General features: G+C 35.6%; 1 protein-coding gene across 4 annotated transcripts in view; it reads left to right on the top strand.

Moving 5' to 3' along the window:
* mpped2a (metallophosphoesterase domain containing 2a) overlaps positions 1-18868 on the top strand; it is a 267488-nt gene that overhangs the window by 121052 nt on the left and 127568 nt on the right. For all 4 annotated transcript variants that reach the window (XM_039749526.1, XM_039749508.1, XM_039749517.1 and 1 more), the window contains one exon: positions 12859-13084. In XM_039749526.1, coding sequence (XP_039605460.1) covers positions 12859-13084 — 226 coding nt within the window. The remainder of the gene's footprint in view (positions 1-12858; positions 13085-18868) is intronic.

Below are 18868 nucleotides of genomic sequence, written 5' to 3'. Positions count from 1 at the left end.
GAACCTGCTAACAGTCCTTTTTGTTCTTTCATACAAATAATACCTCTTTAGTCATGCCATTTATGGTGATTTCTAAAGTTGGTATATTTTTTAATTTTGTTTCCCAAAGTCTTTCAAGTTATTCAAAACTGCACATTTTGAATTGAATATCCACTGCAAAGGCATATTTTTGTGTATTATCTGTGTGCTGTTTTACATTCAAAAACCTAGTATCATCTGATGAAAAAATCTCTTTTTATAAGTAAAGACGTGTAATTCTGCAAATACTTTGCTAAGGGTTACATTATCATAGTTTTTCTGTGTTTAGTGACAGACAACTATAGAAGATGAATACCCCAGTGTAATAACATTTAAATAAGACATTTTCTAAAGGTCAGAAAACATTTGTTACCAGGGCTTTATTTTCATACACTCCAGTGCTCAACATTTTGTTTTTAATTTTTTGTTCACCTTTTAATGCTTGTAACTTGGTTTTGTGTATTGATCGAAAAAGCCAAGCTTTGAGAAAGAGCACTACATAAACAAGGGAGCTGTTCAAGTGAAAGATAAAGAAAAGCTTAAAATAACTGCAGGAGCAGAAGAAAGAGAGGGCTTAGAGAAAAAAGAGTTCTATAATAAAGACTAACACAAAAAAAAAGAAAAAAGCAATAGAAAAGTTAAAATGCAAAAACAATAGAGAAAAATGTAGAAAAAGAAATAGTCCATTAAAATGCATATACTAAAAACAAACTCTAGTAAAACCAAGCTTTAAAAAAATGGTGCATAATAAATCAAGATTGTCATATATCATATCACAACCCACCTTTCACAAACCATCTCACTAAGAATTGGGTATTGATCGCAGTTAAATGATTAGTATGGTATTTTTCGTGTCAGTTTTTTTTACAAGCATGGTATATACATTAATTTGCCATGGGGCACTGTGTTCTTAAATGAAGCATGTTTTAGAAATGTAAAAAGTATTGTGCCGAGTCTTCTGATTTGATATGGGGTATGTGGAGCATTGGTTCCTAAGTCTTGATCTGCTTCTTAAGATTCCACCAGTATTGTAATTCATGTAAGGGACTAATTAATAAATGCATGTTTAATTAAATTATGCTATTTTTAAAAGATGTCCACCTATGTTGTTCACGTTATTGCCTTTCACTTACAAGGTTGTTGTTTCTGGTAGCATGATTAATGTAGTTTATTCCACTACTTAGAGTAAGGTTTTTTCAGGATTTAGGCAACCTGCTGTTTATACCAACAATATGTCAGCTATGAAGGAGTAAAAAGGCAGTATTGCACTAAACAACTTCAGGTATATTTATATTTTCATGCAAATTTACTACCTTATGTACAGGAAAAATCCAACCACAATGGACACTGTGGACAGACAAGTAAATAGGAACATATTATCTCAGGAAAAACAATGTCATCAATCTGTGATAAAATGTAATACTTCCAATTTCATTCTTCTGTCAGAATTGGATTAGATGAATTAGACGGATCAGTCTACTGCATTTTAAGACTTTTGTTTTCATGTTTGGTCAACTGCACTGCTGACCCTGTTTTAAACTGCAAGAACAGGCACACTATTATTATTATTATTTTTTTATATAAAAGGTGCTTCTCATATGAATACAATATCCAAAATAATGTATAACATAACCGTGAAAAATTAACTTTGGACCTGCAAGATACCAAAATTACCCCTTTTAATAAATACCTAACCCCACACCTGGACCCAATGAAAAACCTAAAATCCATCCATATCTGTCAACCTAAAAATCCAATATTTATCTGCACAGATTTTATCTTAAAGCTCCATCAATTTTATTTTTCATTTTCTGGTAACAGGGAGCCTGATTGTATCTAAAACTGATAACAATAATCTTGATTAAGATAAGTTAGGTTTGTGTTTGTTTTCATACCTAACAGGTTTGGATTTTCTTTTAGTGGCAGGTTTGCTTATGTTTGTTTAAGTCTTGCCCTACATTTTAAGTGAAAAATTATAAGCTGAAATTTATAACCTGCAACTTCTATAGTTAGGTAATTACTCGCATACAACAGAAAAAGAGAGGTGAATGGTTTGTGTTATATGTTAACAGCATGATCAGTCCCTAGTGCCCCCTTTCTCATGTCACAAGAACGAGACATAAACAGATAAAAGTTTTGGGTCAGCCACCCATATAATATGGTATCCTGGCTACAAAGTCGTTTTTTTTTTTTTTTAATCAAATACACTGCACTGATGTGCATACAACTGAGTCCAGAATGATACTGAGGGAAAAGGGAAAAAGGGCAGGCTTTTAAAGGGGAAGACAGGAAGTGAGGTCATAAGGATCGGGCCCATGTTCTTCAATCATTGGTTCGAGCCCGGACGTGACATCACAGGGGCCGGAGCAAGGTCTCCTTCCATTGGCTCGGTCCTGGAAGTGACATCAAGAGAACCAGGTGGAATCTCCTGGGAAGGGTCTACAGGAAAGGGAGAAAAAAAGTCCGTGCACTCTGCCACATCCCGGCATGCCTCAGAACTGCCTTCACTCATGCCCTTTAGCTGCCTCCCATGCGCACGTGTGTGTGTGTGTGTGTGTGTGTGTGTGTGTGCGCGTGCGCACGTGTGTGTGTTTATCATGGGAAAGGTACTATATAAATTAAATGTATTATATATTATTTTTATTGTATATATTATTTTTCGGACTTTTTATAAGCAGAATATTAAAATTAATTATTCCTTTTTGTTTTTCTTAAAAACCACAGGGATTCAGTAAATCTTGTTATAGTGTCCTGAAAAGTAATTCTTTTGTGAGAATAATGCAAAGTTGTTTTTCAGTTTTTTTTTTCTAACAATATGCAACTTCAACATGCATTGTGAGAGCTTGAACTACATTTTTTAATTACACTGTGTTGAATAAGAGGAAAACCACTTTTTTTAGCACCTTTTATCTTTAGAATCTGAAAAACAATGTGTTTTAATGTAACTGCCCTCGTTTCCTGACCAGTTCATTCTTGATAGACTAAATAATATTTATAACAAATAAATTATAGATGGATCTGTTTCATCTGGGTTTCTGCAAGTCTGGTGTTATTGAAAGCAAAAGAGGGAAAGAGGAGGGTGAATTGGAATTCATATTGACGCTTTTTGAAACAAAGTTTGATGGCAATAAAATGCTCTCAGAAAATTCCCTTCTGAGCAGAGGAAATAGAGTTGGTTTGCAATAATTGCATTCAGCAGCATTTACTCCTGCAAACTCCAATATGAGCTAAGCCAATTGTAGCCTGTGATTGTGTTTGGCACGCTAAAAAAGCACCATGTAAATGGATCTGTGATATAGTTAGGGAATGCCATAGGTTTTTGAAATTGAGAGATGGCTTTTTTTAATTGGATTTCTAAGGAGTTATGATATAAAACTCCATTTAAAGTGTTGCATGTGAGAAACACAAGAGTAGAAAAGCCAGTATAATTCTATAAGAATGGAGGGAGCTTGACTTTTGAATGCTGCCTTGTCATTTTTCTTTTTAAGTCATTCTTTTCTTTTTATTTTTTTTTAACTGAAGCATTTAAACCATCAGTGTTGTGTGGAAAAGCAGAACTCCATAATATACGTTCAATGTTTCTAAAGTAATTATTTTGCAGATATTATTTTGAACTACAAATAAAGAACCCATAATAAATTGTTTAGCATTGTTAATAGGCAATTTTTACATTTTTTATTATACCTATTTTGGTTTTTTTCCTACTTTGTATTAATTTTTTCTCCACATTGCACTGTTTGTCTGTGCCTTGAGGTTGATGGACAATGAAATAAACAAATGAAACTGAAGAATTAACATAACTTTTTGAGGATGTTTCTCACCTATAATAAATTGATATCATGCTGTTATTTTTTTGCTTGTAAAGTAGGGCTAAGAAGTTGATTTTGCCAAGTTCTGTAAATCAAAAATATCTTGTGTATATCTAATGTGATATTCAGGTTAGCACTTGTGGTAACGCTCCACACTTAGAATAAAACCATGGACATCAAGAATAAATACTATATTTATTTAGTAATGCATGCAAGGTAATGAGATACAAAGGGAGAGTCCAAACTGAAAAGTGCGGGGGTGGGGACCTCTTGATACCACACTAACCTGCCTATGCAACACATAACCCCCACAGCCACAAAATTACTGTATTCACACTTTTAGGCTGTTTGTATTGGTCCTATTCCTGTGTTTTAGATCATTCTCATTAAGATTCCGATTTCACTATTGTGTGTCTGTGTTTTTTTTTTTTCTTTCTTCATTAGTAACTGGTTAATGATGATGTGCAAGTAAAAAGGTAACCAATAGTTATCTGAACTATTATTTTTTAATGTGGTATCTATAAAGACAAGAAGCTGAGGATCAAAGTTCAGGTTCACAGAAAATTTTTGTGATAATTTTTCTGTAAAGTAAACAATGCTGTTCCATAATGTCCAGTAGATGAAAATTACTTTCTGTTCTGTGCTCTAATGACAGTAATAATTTGCTTTAAGAATCTGGCCCAACTGAAAACTTTTCTAGCACTATTGTCTTATACAGTTTTGGTGTCTTCTGTCCTCTTTCCAGGCTTTGATCATTAGCCAACACTTCTATCCATAGAGACACTGGCATCCAAGACAGAAGCTATGAAAATAAGAGTGGACAGTAAGGTGTGCTGTGCAAATCTGGGCTCCTCTCTATTTCAAACTGAATCACCATAATTTTTGTTATGCAGCACTGCTTACTACTTTTTGAGTTCAACTCACAATCCCTACAAATGATGCTGTTCAAACATGAATTAAAAATGGCAGCGGTCCCAAACATTCCCAAATCAAAAAGCTAAATAACGTATATGGTTGGCAATTATGAGAAAATAGCATCTTAGAACTTTATGCACATTTATTTTGTATGCCATGTTCTTGATGATTTGTGCCTTAGATAATGAATCTTCCTCTGTAACCTAACATATTATTCTAACAATATTGTAGAACCAGTATGCCCTTATTAGTCTGCAGTTACTTTTTTTTACAAGAGAAAAAAAATCTGCATAACTTTAAAGCTCATCATTTGTATGCTCTTCATAATGCAACTAGTTCATTCTGATTGTACTTAAGGAAGGGAGCGGTAATTGTGAGTGCTACAGTCATCCTGTCTTGTATTCTGTGCCTGTACACTGTTTTACTATGAATGAGGTATAGTAAGGAAGACAGAACATTTCAATTGAATGTAGTAATATTCAGTGATCATAGCACCACAGAGTATTGACTTGTTGCATATTGATTAGCAATTACAAGTAAGAATTTCACTGTACTCTGTACATTTAACAGTATTGACCCTACAAACCTATGAAAAAAGCTTTTACTGTTTATAACAAACTTGCATTTTTTATATACAGTATATATATAAAGATATGTCTGCACTTACTGCCCTTTGACATAAAGTTCTTGGGTCTTGAATGAAATCTTAAGTAAGCAATCTGTTCTTGCCTTTTGATTTTGAAATATATCATATCACTTGATCTGTTTGCCTGTCGATTTCTTTGCAGAGAGGAAAAGTATTTTCAGAGATCTGCCAAAGCACAGAGTTTTGCATAGTCTAGTGATTTTTTTTTTCCTAAGGAAAAACCTAAAGTTACAAATGGCGGTGTAAGTTTTCTATACTGTGTGTATTAACATAAATTATTTCTTACATTTACTGTAGCAACCTTGATGGTTTAAAATTGATAGTTAATCTGCCTTGTTATGTTAAACTTTTAACTAGTTATATATGTAACAAGTACTTTAAAATTCTTATTTACATTTTTCTCTTAGTGTCATTATGACAAAAAGGTTAAACAAAAGAAATAAACAGAAAACATTTTGCTCACCATTTAAAAAGCAATACAATTTGTTTGGTAAATAATTTATTTGTTTTGTTTATCTTATCATAAAATATGATTGCCATCAGTCTACATACTTCCTCTGGTACATAAGTTAAAAATTTAAGTGTATCATCTTGTTCAGGCTACATTTTTTCAGATGCTGCAAAAAGCAGAAGTGCACTAATGTGGTTTGAAGTATGATCTCAGTGTTGTTGGTACTGGAAAGGTAATTAGATATTCATAACCCGAGGAGCCTGGAGTTTCTTACCATTTCCATTGTTGCTGCACTAATAGTGACCAAAATGTGTCTCTGTTTATTTTTCATATTGAGTCCTTTTGTTTCTGACATTTGGGTTAGGTGATCATCACTAGCCCTCTTTGTGCGATCTGCTACTATTTTGCTACATGCAGTCTCATTGTCACCTTGATCTCTGTGGTATCCTCATTATTGGGGAAGAGTGAATACAGTCTAGAGCCAATTGAATTCCCTTACTCCAATAATACAAGACACTCTATAGATTAAGATAAACTTCCTCATTACTTTTAACAGAGGAAAATCCCCACAGTAAGTAGGAGGATTCACACAGTTTTACAATGAACATCAGTATCTTTGTTCCTGAAAAGTATATTTCTTTATCACTTCACATCTGTAATTAAAGTTTGAATAAAACTACAACTGTTCTGAATGTCAACTCATTCATACTGGAGTATGTTCACAAGCAAAATATAGTTACCTTGCTTACATGTGTTTTTGGAATGAATATTTTGTTGGTATTAGAATTTTAAGAGTAATAAAACCTCTAGGCACACACCTAAATATATGCCAGAGGTATTGTCTGTAGTCTATTGTAAGATCTATTATTATAAAGAAGAATGCAAATAAATTTGACAAAATTGCCAAATGTATTTCAATGCATAGAAAATGGACAGATGGATGTTACCTTGGGTCTAATTGATATGAGCTGCATAAACTGTATTTCTTTATACTGTTTATTTTACAAAACATAGCTAGAAGATTGCCAATAGGAAAACTATTATAAATGGGAAAAGTTAGCCTGTGATAATTTGAGAAGCGAGACCACCAAGATCCTGAATGTTAAAACCCTAGACGTTTTTTCTTGCAAGAGAGAGATACATTACTAGCAAAAATCAACAAGTAGTCCATTTTTTGGTTCGTTTAAAATTTTGCTTTGAATTTTTAAAATGTAAATTAAATACAGGTAAGAGCAGAATTTTGCATTTTATTTAATAATAGGATATGAAGTTTATTTACAGTAAGTAAACGGAAAGTTTAGCTCTTCACTCTAGTATCTGAAAAGAATGAGCTTGTGTTAATCAATCCACCACAACCCCACACACACACACAAATAACACAGCCTACTATAATTTACTAGCCTAATTACTGGTTTTCTGTTGTCAAACCAAAGGCCTCCTTATGAAAAGTTTTTAATTTTCTTGATCAGACAGGTTCTTTAATACTAGTTTAATACAACTAAGACAGATGATCCTTGTACTGTCCTTCAGGACTGGAGCAAATGGGTTATATTTTCAAGAAATAATATGTTTTGTATTTGCACAGTACAGTATAGTGGTTACTCATTGTTTTTGGTAGGCTGCTTTTGTATTCTTTTTGCAAATATTTTAACATTTTTGTTCCATTTAAATATGTCGTACTATCTATTTAAATATATACGCTTGAACTCTTCAAAAATTCTTTCATATTGTGGAGTGCAAAGATCTGTTTGTTATAAAAGATTCAGAGTTTTGTGTAAGAGCTACCTATACTTACATGTAGCAATATTTAAAAATCCTAAAATCACAGAGACAATAATGTTTCTGATCTGAGTTATAGGTCACTAACATCATCTTATAATATGAGGTTTAAAATGGACAAGCAATTTATCTATATAATCAAATTATTTCTGTCAGATATTCAATTTCTAAGGCTGAAGACAAGCCAGTGTGTTACTGTTGAAACAGTGACCATAATAGAGCTTGCTGCATTTTTAATACAGGGCTGAATTTATAAGAAGTTCCTTAATAATTTATTGAAAGATCTAACTGCAAATGAAAACTGGCACAAAACATTAGATCTGGCAGCTGTTCTATTCATTAAAGAGGGTGTGTTAACATATATTCTGGTCAAAATATCTTGCACTAAATTTTCAGAGCTCCAAAATAATTTGATGATTCCAGTGATAACCGAAGTGCAGTTCAGTTCACCCAAAACTATTATCCTTCATTATGTCAGACATCGATAAAAAATTATTTTTATTTTTCATAAAGAATTCTTATTGTTCATGGAGTACTATAGTTTATAAAACAAGCTCAAGCGACTCGGTTTTCCTGCACTAAAATCATAAATATTAATGATAAATGTCTAGACATCTGACGAATTTGTCCCTAATGTAGTAATATTTTTTTTAGTCTAGAACTCTTCGCTATATTTTATTAATATTACTAAACGTGTATTTGCAATATAAACTTTAAAGCTTTATATTTAAAAAAAAAAAAAAAAAGAGTACCAGAATTACTTTTTATGTTGGGTGAAGTCCTTACAATTAACAAATAATGTTAATTATCTCTAGAGGCATGGCAGATCTTTCTAAGTGACATCATTGTGGAGAATTGCATAATGACAAATAAATGATAAACAGATATATTGACAGTCAAATTTTTACTGTATGGAATTATTTGGTTTACTGTTTAGGAATACACTCTTAAGCAGACATTCATATTTAATTCCAGTAGTATATGCAGTTAAGGGTGTTACAAAAACTGTTATTCCGGTACTAATTCAATACTAAAGTTCTGAAAACATAACAGTACTGGCTTTTCAACAGTATTGGTATTACTGTAAGTAGACACATTATTTTGGAAACACAATAAAAACTGCATATAAAAATGGCTCACTGTTGTGGTGATATAGAACCACATCAACACTTGTTGGAAAGAAAAATAGCAGAGGTCATGTCTGGAAATGCTGTTGGAATCACGCAGAAAATGTTTATATGTTTAGCATTTTGTTGATTGAGGTATTGCAAGTAGGTTAGGGTGGCATATGGCATGAGCAGGGCACAGCAAGGTTTGTTAAGCTACACATAGGCATGGACTGGCAAGGCTTATATATGGCATTTTTCAAGTACAGAATGGTGTGGTAAGAGGTTTAAAGTCAAGTGTCAGGGAGAAAAAGGGACAAGTTGCCCATTTAAGTTCTAAGGCAGCAAGACTGCTGCCATGAAGATCTGACCCTCTCAAGTTGTTTTATTCCATTATTGAATTCATTAAGAAACATAATAGTGCTTGTTTTGTGAAGTAATGTTACCAATTAAATGAGATTTTATCATTTAACTTGTATGTTACACATTTTTAAGACAAGATAATAAGATTAATTTGTTTAAAATAGTGTCCTTCGCAGCCTTGATAAATGAACAAATGCTTTGCATTAATTCTTGGAATGTAATGAGCACTTCCAGAGATGTTCAATAATCCAAGTATCTATACATTTTCTAACTGGTGTGTGTACAGTTCATGGTCATGCTGGAGTGTGACTTACGCACATCCACAGTTATGCATATAGGGCTCTAGGAAATGGGAAGACTGTTAATGCAGACAACAGTTGTAGCAAGTAAACACTGATGTACGATGAAATGAAGTCACTATTTGGCTTATCTGCACCATCCATTACAAGAGTTGTTTCATTTGTTAATTCCAAAATAATTTCTCCCTATTAATATGACATGTACTGTGTTAACATAAACATGTGATTACCAAAACACACAGTTAGTAGGACAATCAATACAACATACTTCATTCTAAATACAGATCTGCAAACACTGAATTTATGTCATTTGTTTGGCTTTTGAAGGCACACGTGTGAAGCACACACATATTTGGATGGTATACTGAAGAATGTAATTGTGTCTCACAGTTATCAATTTATTGAGTACAGGTAACAGCAGTACAAATAATTTTGGATTAGTGCAGAGGCATAAGCAACAACAAAGTCTGGGTACTCAACGAAGAAACCTTGAAAACAGCCAAACAAAGGCTGGTTAACAGGAGTTCTGAAATAAAGGATTAAATTAAAACTAACCAGTTGGGTTTAACACAGCAAGCTTTTAAGTTGGGCAATTGTATAAAAAAGGACAGATTTGAAAAACTTAAGCACTGTGAGTTTCTTACATTTAAAATTTGAATTAATTTGACCAATCTATTAAATATTACTCTTTAGTAATATTTTAACCAACTAAGTATGCAGATATACTGTAAATCTTAAAATAGCAAATATTATGAACCTAACCAATTGGTTCACTGACAAACCAGACTTTATAAAGCATGTTGCAAAAAAACAGCTTTGAAGACTTTGTTTAAATGGAAATATTTGGAATTATCTTCTAATATACTATTTCAAGAGTACATTTTAATAATGTTTGAAACTTTTCATTTAGTAAAGACAGACAATGTCAGAATAAATTTAAAATGTGCACATGCTAAGATAAATGAGGTAGTTTATGATGATATCATTCTTTATAAAACCTTATGCTGAAATCCCCCATCCCCTCCCATTAAAAAACTCTTTTGTTGTTATACTATGAGGATCACCATCTCTTCCACATATTAAATTTCAAACATTCCATTGTATTTTGATATTTATGAATGCCAATGCTAGTTTACTTAATTGATAGTTGAGTAACTACTTGAATGATATACCTGTATTTTAAGTAGCAAGTATTTTACACTACAGTATATTACTAAAAGATAACAGTACTGTTAGCCAACAGGGTGCTGGCAGAATTTGGGCTACTGTTGGTTGAAGAAGGAGAAGAAGAGGGGGGAGACATGTCGGGAGGTAGGAGGAGAGGAGGAAAGTAAAGAGAGTTGAACTGAGGGTAGGACCTTTGAATGTTGGCAGTATGACTGGTAAGGGGAGAGAGTTAGCAGCTATGATGGAGAGAAAGGTTGATATATTGTGCGTGCAAGAGACTAAATGGAAGGGGAGTAAGGCCAGGTGGAGTGGAGGTGGATTGAAGAAATGAGACAATCAGATGTACAACAAAACTGTGAGAGATGTCTAAGAAAGTACAGGAAAAGTAGGTTGAATTGGTACGGACATGTGATGAGGAGAGACATTGAATATGTGGGCAAAAGAGTGATGGTAATGGAAGTCCATGGGAAGAAAAAGTAATGGAGACCAAAGAAAAGGTGGATAGATAAAGTAAAAGAAGATCAGAAGGTAAAGGGCATGATTTGGCAAGGAGGTACATGACCGAGCTATTTGGAGAAGAGGAAGAAGAATTGCTGTAAAAGGTGCAAAATTGTTTACTTCAATAAATGGTGCAGAATTGTTCACTTCACGTCTCTGCTGCTCATGTTGTAAAGGGGAGCTATACACACCCCAAGGAGATGTGGTTGCTCCTCTGAAACCCCCTCTTAACACTAGAATTACCAGAGCCTACGAAAAAACTCGTAAATCCGTCCCACCTTAAATCGCTTCTTAAATCCCTTCACACCTCTCCGCCAGCGTCCTTTGTCCTCTAAATGTGCTGATAAAGAGAAGGTAGAAGCAGCCGGCTATTCCATCCCCCCACCAATTTGCAGTCACAAGTACACTGCAGAGCTATAGCGCGTCTTTATGTGAAAATAGCCGTGTCAGATGGGGTTGTATGGATTGATTCTGAACGCGACTGAGAGAATGAAAAGTGAATAAAAAAAAAAAAAGCTAACCTTTATAAGGATCATAAATTACAGCGGCTGTTACAGACTGAAATCAAATGTATGCTTTTATTCTAAAATCGTAAGACTAAGAGCAGTTTACTTCTCAAAACGGAGTAGTGCAAGTTCGAACACGCAACCTTTTGATTCCCAGTCGGCAGCTGAATCTATTGCACCACGGAGGCAATCATAATAAACTGGTGTCAATGTCGCATGTTAAGGCGGCATTTTGTTTCTGCAGTTATATTTTTGAATAAAAGCGCAATTGTTGTGTTATATTTGTACCTTTTGTGAAAATATTTCTTTGATATCTGGACTTCAGGCTTCATACATTATATAGTTTATTCCTACATTTTGTAATCTACTACTAGAATATAAAAAACATTTCTGTTTTAACAATGTGTTTACACAGATTACTGTAGAAACGGAACAGACATGAAATGCGTGTGTTCCAAATAACGATCTATTATTTCCACTCTAAAACTTCACTTCAATCCCAGATACTCAAGGCATGAGCTGGGAGAAGTTCGTGCACGTTCTAAATTGGTGGGGGGATGGAATAGCCGGCTGCTTCTACCTTCTCTTTATCAGCACATTTAGAGGACAAAGGACGCTGGCGGAGAGGTGTGAAGGGATTTAAGAAGCGATTTAAGGTGGTACGGATTTACGAGTTTTTTCGTAGGCTGTGGTAATTCTACTGTTTAAACGGTGATACAGTGGAAAGCAAAGTTGTTTTTTTTTGTTTTTTTTTTTAAACCTCCTCTTTGCTCGTTCAGCTGCTTGCTTGCTTGCTGCTGCTGCCGTGCCACGTGATCAGCATCTTGTGCGGTGTACTTCTGTCATATCACCTATGTCCATATATTCAATCTCTTTTTGCTTTTACCTTTTCATCAATATTGCATTGAATTTTGATTCCTTGTTTGGAATTACATCATGACGACGCAACGTCAGAAAGAATGACTATTTTTTTGATTTAGAAAAGCAGTCTAGCAATCCTGAAGTCTTCAGACACTACAGTAAATGTACTTGAGCATGTTTTTAGCAAACAGGTTCATCAACATTAAAATATACATTTTTTACATTTTAATATGGCTGACATCCATTTTTTTTAAGACTTTTTCACTACTCACTAATGGAATACATAATAAATAGACTATCACTAAAAAAATTGGGATTTTTTTTAATACATCTAAGGATTATTAGTTTCCTGGTGTTTTGCTAACAAAAGTATTGCATAAAATGTATATGTTTAAATTTCTTTTTTTGCTGGCTAATATTATTTGGCTCCTTTTTTCCAGGAAACCTTCCTTACGAATTTAAAATTGTAATTGCTGGAAATCATGAACTGACTTTTGATAAGGACTTCATGGCAGACCTGGTAAAGCAGGATTACTATCGCTTTCCTTCAGTGTCAAAGTTGAAACCAGAGGACTTTGACAATGTTCAGTCACTCCTGTCGAACTGTTTATATCTACAAGACTCTGAGGTGACAGTCAAAGGATTTCGAATATATGGGACACCGTGGTGAGTACAGATTTTTTTTCTTTTAACTCCTAAATCTTGTCAGCTGCTGTTTCAGTTACTGTCAGTTTTTGTTAAAATGCTGTGCATGCAGGTAGTTTATAAGTGGAGATTTTTTTCTACAGAAGTTGAACTATTTCATTAACATGATATAAATATAAAGGTTCTTTCAGTATTATAGGCAATTTGCCAACATTTTGTTTTGGTTTGTTACCCATTTCATTTTCAAAGGATAATTGTGTTTTCTTTATTTTAAATAGGGATGTTTTATGTCCTGCTTTAACTGACATTTTAGTATCTTAAGCTACCAGTTCTGTCTAATTTGTGTGTTTTTCAGAACTGCATATGTATGGTGACAGATAATTGATGAATAGATCTTTTTTTTTTTTCATTCAGATTGTAGCCCTCTGGAAGTATTTGTTTTAACTATTAAGGAATGAACTCTTAACCTAACCTTCATATCTCATTGCAGTAGTACATATAGTATATAAATATCTTAACCAAAACTCTTCAACTATATATCTGAGAACATATATAACTAGTATATTCATGAATGACTTTAAATGTTGAGTATTTTAAATTAGGTACATTTGTTCAAATTTGATTAGAACCATAAAGGAAAATATTATTCTCTGCCAGACAAATGTTCTCATTTGACGAATGCTGAATTCTACTGAAACTATATATTGTATCTAATTTAAAAATTTAGAGATTTTGTAGATTAGATATTTAGTAGGAATACTTGGTTAGCTGAAATGACAAAATGGATTAAAACTTTGTGGTTAACCATGGGGTCTTTTAAATAGAACAGTGGTATATTCCAATTTTAATAATTTGTTACAAATCTACCTCTCTTTTTCATACATATACATATATATATATATATATATATATATATATATATATATATATATATATATATACATATATATATACATATATATATATATATATATATACATATATATACATATATATATACACAGTGGTGTGAAAAACTATTTGCCCCCTTCCTGATTTCTTATTCTTTTGCATGTTTGTCACACAAAATGTTTCTGATCATCAAACACATTTAACCATTAGTCAAATATAACACAAGTAAACACAAAATGCAGTTTTTAAATGATGGTTTTATTATTTAGGGAGAAAAAAATCCAAACCTACATGGCCCTGTGTGAAAAAGTAATTGCACCCTTTTTAAAAAATAACCTAACTGTGGTGTATCAAACCTGAGTTCAATTTCCGTAGCCACCCCCAGGCCTGATTACTGCCACACCTGTTTCAATCAAGAAATCACTTAAATAGGAGCTGCCTGACACAGAGAAGTAGACCAAAAGCACCTCAAAAGCTAGACATCATGCCAAGATCCAAAGAAATTCAGGAACAAATGAGAACAGAAGTAATTGAGATCTATCAGTCTGGTAAAGGTTATAAAGCCATTTCTAAAGCTTTGGGACTCCAGCGAACCACAGTAAGAGCCATTATCCACAAATGGCAAAATCATGGAACAGTGGTGAACCTTCCCAGTAGTGGCCGGCCGACCAAAATTACCCCAAGAGCGCAGAGACGACTCATCCGAGAGGTCACAAAAGACTCCAGGACAACGTCTAAAAAACTGCAGGCCTCACTTGCCTCAATTAAGGTCAGTGTTCACGACTCCACCATAAGAAAGAGACTGGGCAAAACGGCCTGCATGGCAGATTTCCAAGACGCAAACCACTGTTCAGCAAAAAGAACATTAGGGCTCGTCTCAATTTTGCTAAGAAACATCTCAATGATTGCCAAGACTTTTGGGAAAATACCTTGTGGACTGATGAGACAAAAGTTGAACGTTTTGGAAGGCAAATGTCCCATTACATCTGGCGTAAAAGGAACACAGCATTTCAGAAAAAGAACATCATACCAACAGTAAAATATGGTGGTGGTAGTGTGATGGTCTGGGGTTGTTTTGCTGCTTCAGGACCTGGAAGGCTTGCTGTGATTGATGGAACCATGAATTCTACTGTCTACCAAAAAATCCTGAAGGAGAATGTCCGGCCATCTGTTCGTCAACTCAAGCTGAAGCGATCTTGGGTGCTGCAACAGGACAATGACCCAAAACACACCAGCAAATCCACCTCTGAATGGCTGAAGAAAAACAAAATGAAGACTTTGGAGTGGCCTAGCCAAAGTCCTGACCTGAATCCAATTGAGATGCTATGGCATGACCTTAAAAAGGCGGTTCATGCTAGAAAACCCTCAAATAAAGCTGAATTACAACAATTCTGCAAAGATGAGTGGGCCAAAATTCCTCCAGAGCTGTAAAGACTCATTGCAAGTTATCGCAAACGCTTGATTGCAGTTATTGCTGCTAAGGGTGGCCCAACCAGTTATTAGGTTCAGGGGGCAATTACTTTTTCACACAGGGCCATGTAGGTTTGGATTTTTTTTCTCCCTAAATAATAAAAAACCATCATTTAAAAACTGCATTTTGTGTTTACTTGTGTTATATTTGACTAATGGTTAAATGTGTTTGATGATCAGAAACATTTTGTGTGACAAACATGCAAAAGAATAAGAAATTAGGAAGGGGGCAAATAGTTTTTCACACCACTGTATATATAGTGAATAAGGCGCTATATAAGCGCCTGACCCGGCACAGATTCACACTGAAGCACGTATAAAAGGGACAGACATCTTTTATTTTTTCTTCACTTGTGGGGCACGTCTTCTCCATGAACCCCACAGGCAATATACAGTCCCAAGCAGTTTAACACAGCCCAAACACTCTTCCCTTGTGGGGCACGTCTTCCCCATGAACCCCACAGGTATAACACAGTCCCAAATCAGCTTAATATCCACACAGCAATCCTTCCGTTGGCACCACCACTTCTCTCAGGTAACCTCGTCCTCTTCCTCCCAATTCTGGCTCTAAGTGGTGGTTGCTGGCTCCTTTTATGGCCCTCTTGGAAGTCCTCCTGGTGCTTGCTCACCCGTTCCCAATCGCACTCCTAGATGGGGCCGATATTTAGAGCAGCTTTGCTCAACAATCTCTGCCACGCCCCCTGGTGACCATCCCAGGTCCCCACAGGGTTGGGGAGAACACCATCTCCCATGAAACCCTGTGGGAAACTGAGGCATCATCTTGAACCAGGGAGGCTGCCACCAAGCGTCACGGGGATGTACTGAGGAGTCCATGGTTGCTTCCCCGGAACATAAGCAGAAGAGGCGTCCCAGCCGGGCATGGGACCCAGCCGTCCATATATACAGTAATCCCTCGCTATATCGCGCTTCGACTTTCGCGGCTTCACTCTATCGCGGATTTTATATGAAAGCATAACTAAATATATAACGTGGATTTTTCGCTGCTTCGCGGGTTCTGTGGACAAATGTGTCTTTTTACTTCCTGTACATACTTCCTCAGTTGGTTTGCCCAGTTGATTTCATACAAGGGACGATATTGGCGGATGACTGAGAAGCTAAACAATCAGAGTATGCAGTTAAGTTCCTGCGTGCTGAATGCAGTGTTAACCAGGAAGTCTCGTCTCGCTCATTCAGCATCAACATGTTTCACTGTGTAAAGAGTTGTGCTCTTTTGTGTTTATCTTTGTGCCCTTCATTATGGCTCCAAAACAATCTGCTACTGCTTCAGGGGACGTGCCCAAGTGCAAACGGAAGATGTTAATGATTGTTGAAAAGGTAAACGTTTTGGATTTGTTGAAGGCTACGATTCTTTTTATTTACAAAGTTGGAAAGGAATATAAGAGATACGGCTGCAGTGTCCTTTTAACCAAGGTGCAAAACGAGTTGTAAGTGGATGTAATAAGGCAGTAGCCTGGATGGAATCTGCTTTAGGGATTTGGATTGAAGACTGCCAGAAGAAGAACAACGGCAGTGCTACACAATCGCCTGAAGTGGCTACTTTGGAAGAACTGTAACGCTCTCCTTTGTTGTGCAGTAAAATTAAACTCATTGTTATCAGACAAGTCATCGTGTCATTGTTGGTGAGTAACCATAATTAATTTTCTACTTACAATACTTAGTACATGTACGTACGTTTAGTGTCACTGTACACACATTTACTGTATACTATTTTTCTTGCATTGTACGTATTTATTGCTGGTGGCCTGTCTATCGTAATGGCTGTAACATATGTGATATCGGAGACACTCGATATCTTTAAAATAATATTTAGGTTTTACTGTATATAAACAGTGTGTTTATATACATAATTTCAATGAATCTTACCCAATATCTACGAGAATACAAAGTGATTATGCTGTATAACTCTGCTGGGAATATTTATAAACAGTGTGGGATAGTTTTTAAGGGCTTAAAATATATAAAAATAACCATACAAACTTACGGTTTCTACTTCGTGGATTTTCACCTATCTCGGGGGGCTGGGGGTTGGGGGGTCTGGAACGCAACCCCCACGATCGAGGAGGGATTACTGTATATATATATATATATATATATATACACACGCATACAGTGCATCCGAAAAGTATTCACAGCACATCACTTTTTACACATTTTATTATGTTATAGCCTTATTCCAAAATGGATTAAATTAATTTTTTTCCTCAGAATTCTACACACAACACCCCACAACGTGAAAAAAGTTTTTGCAAATTTATTAAAAATTGAGAAAGCACATGTACATAAGTATTCACAGCCTTTGCCATGAAGCTCAAAATTGAGCTCAGGTGCATCCTGTTTCTCCTGATCATCCTTGAGATGTTTCTACAGCTTAATTGGAGTCCACCTGTGGTAAATTCAGTTGATTGGACATGATTTGGAAAGGCACACACCTGTCCATATAAGGTCCCACAGTTGACAGTTCATGTCAGAGCACAAACCAAGCATGAAATCAAAGAAATTGTCTGTAGACCTCCAAGACAAGATTGTCTCGAGGCACAAATCTGGAGAAGGTTACAGAAAAATTTCTGCTGCTCTGAAGGTCCCAATGAGCACAGTGGCCTCCCTCATCCGTAAGTGGAAGAAGTTTGAAACCACCAGGACTCTTCCTAGAGGTGGCCGGCCATCTAAACTGAGTGATTGGGGGAGAAGGGCCTTAGTCAGGGAGATGACCAAGAACCTGATGTTCACTCTGTCAGAGCTCCAGAAGTCCCCTGTTGAGAGAGGAGAACCTTCCAGAAGGACAAACATCTCTGCAGAAATCCACCAATCAGGCCTGTATGGTAGAGTGGCCAGATGGAAGCCATTCCTTAGTAAAAGTCACATGGCAGTCCACCTGCAGTTTTCCAAAAGGCACCTGAAGGACTCTCAGACCATGAGAAACAAAATTCTCTGGTCTGATGAGACAAAGATTGAACTCTTTGGTGTGAATGCCAGGCATCACGTTTGGAGGAAACCAGGCACCGCTCACCACCAGGCCTACAGTGAAGCATGGTGGTGGCAGCATCATGCTGTTGGGATGTTTTTCAGTGGCAGGAACTGGGAGACTAGTCAGGGTAAAGAGAAAGATAACTGCAGCAATGTACAGAGACATCCTGGTTGAAAACCTGCTCCAGAGCGCTCTTGACCTCAGACTGGGGCGACGGTTCATCTGTCAGCAGGACAACAACCCTAAGCACACAGCCAAGATATCAAAGGAGTGCCAAGCTTGTGGCATCATATTCAAAAAGACCTGAGGCTGTAATTGCTACCAAAGGTGCATCGACAAAGTATTGAGCAAAGGCTGTGAATACTTATGTATATGTGATTTCTCAGTTTTTTTATTTTTAATAAATTTGCAAAAACCTCAAGTAAACTTTTTTCACGTTGTCATTATGGGGTGTTGTG

Source organism: Polypterus senegalus, chromosome 1, assembly GCF_016835505.1.
Source record: "Polypterus senegalus isolate Bchr_013 chromosome 1, ASM1683550v1, whole genome shotgun sequence".
Taxonomy (NCBI): Eukaryota; Metazoa; Chordata; class Cladistia; order Polypteriformes; family Polypteridae; genus Polypterus; species Polypterus senegalus.
This window is presented reverse-complemented; position numbering and strand designations above follow the sequence as displayed.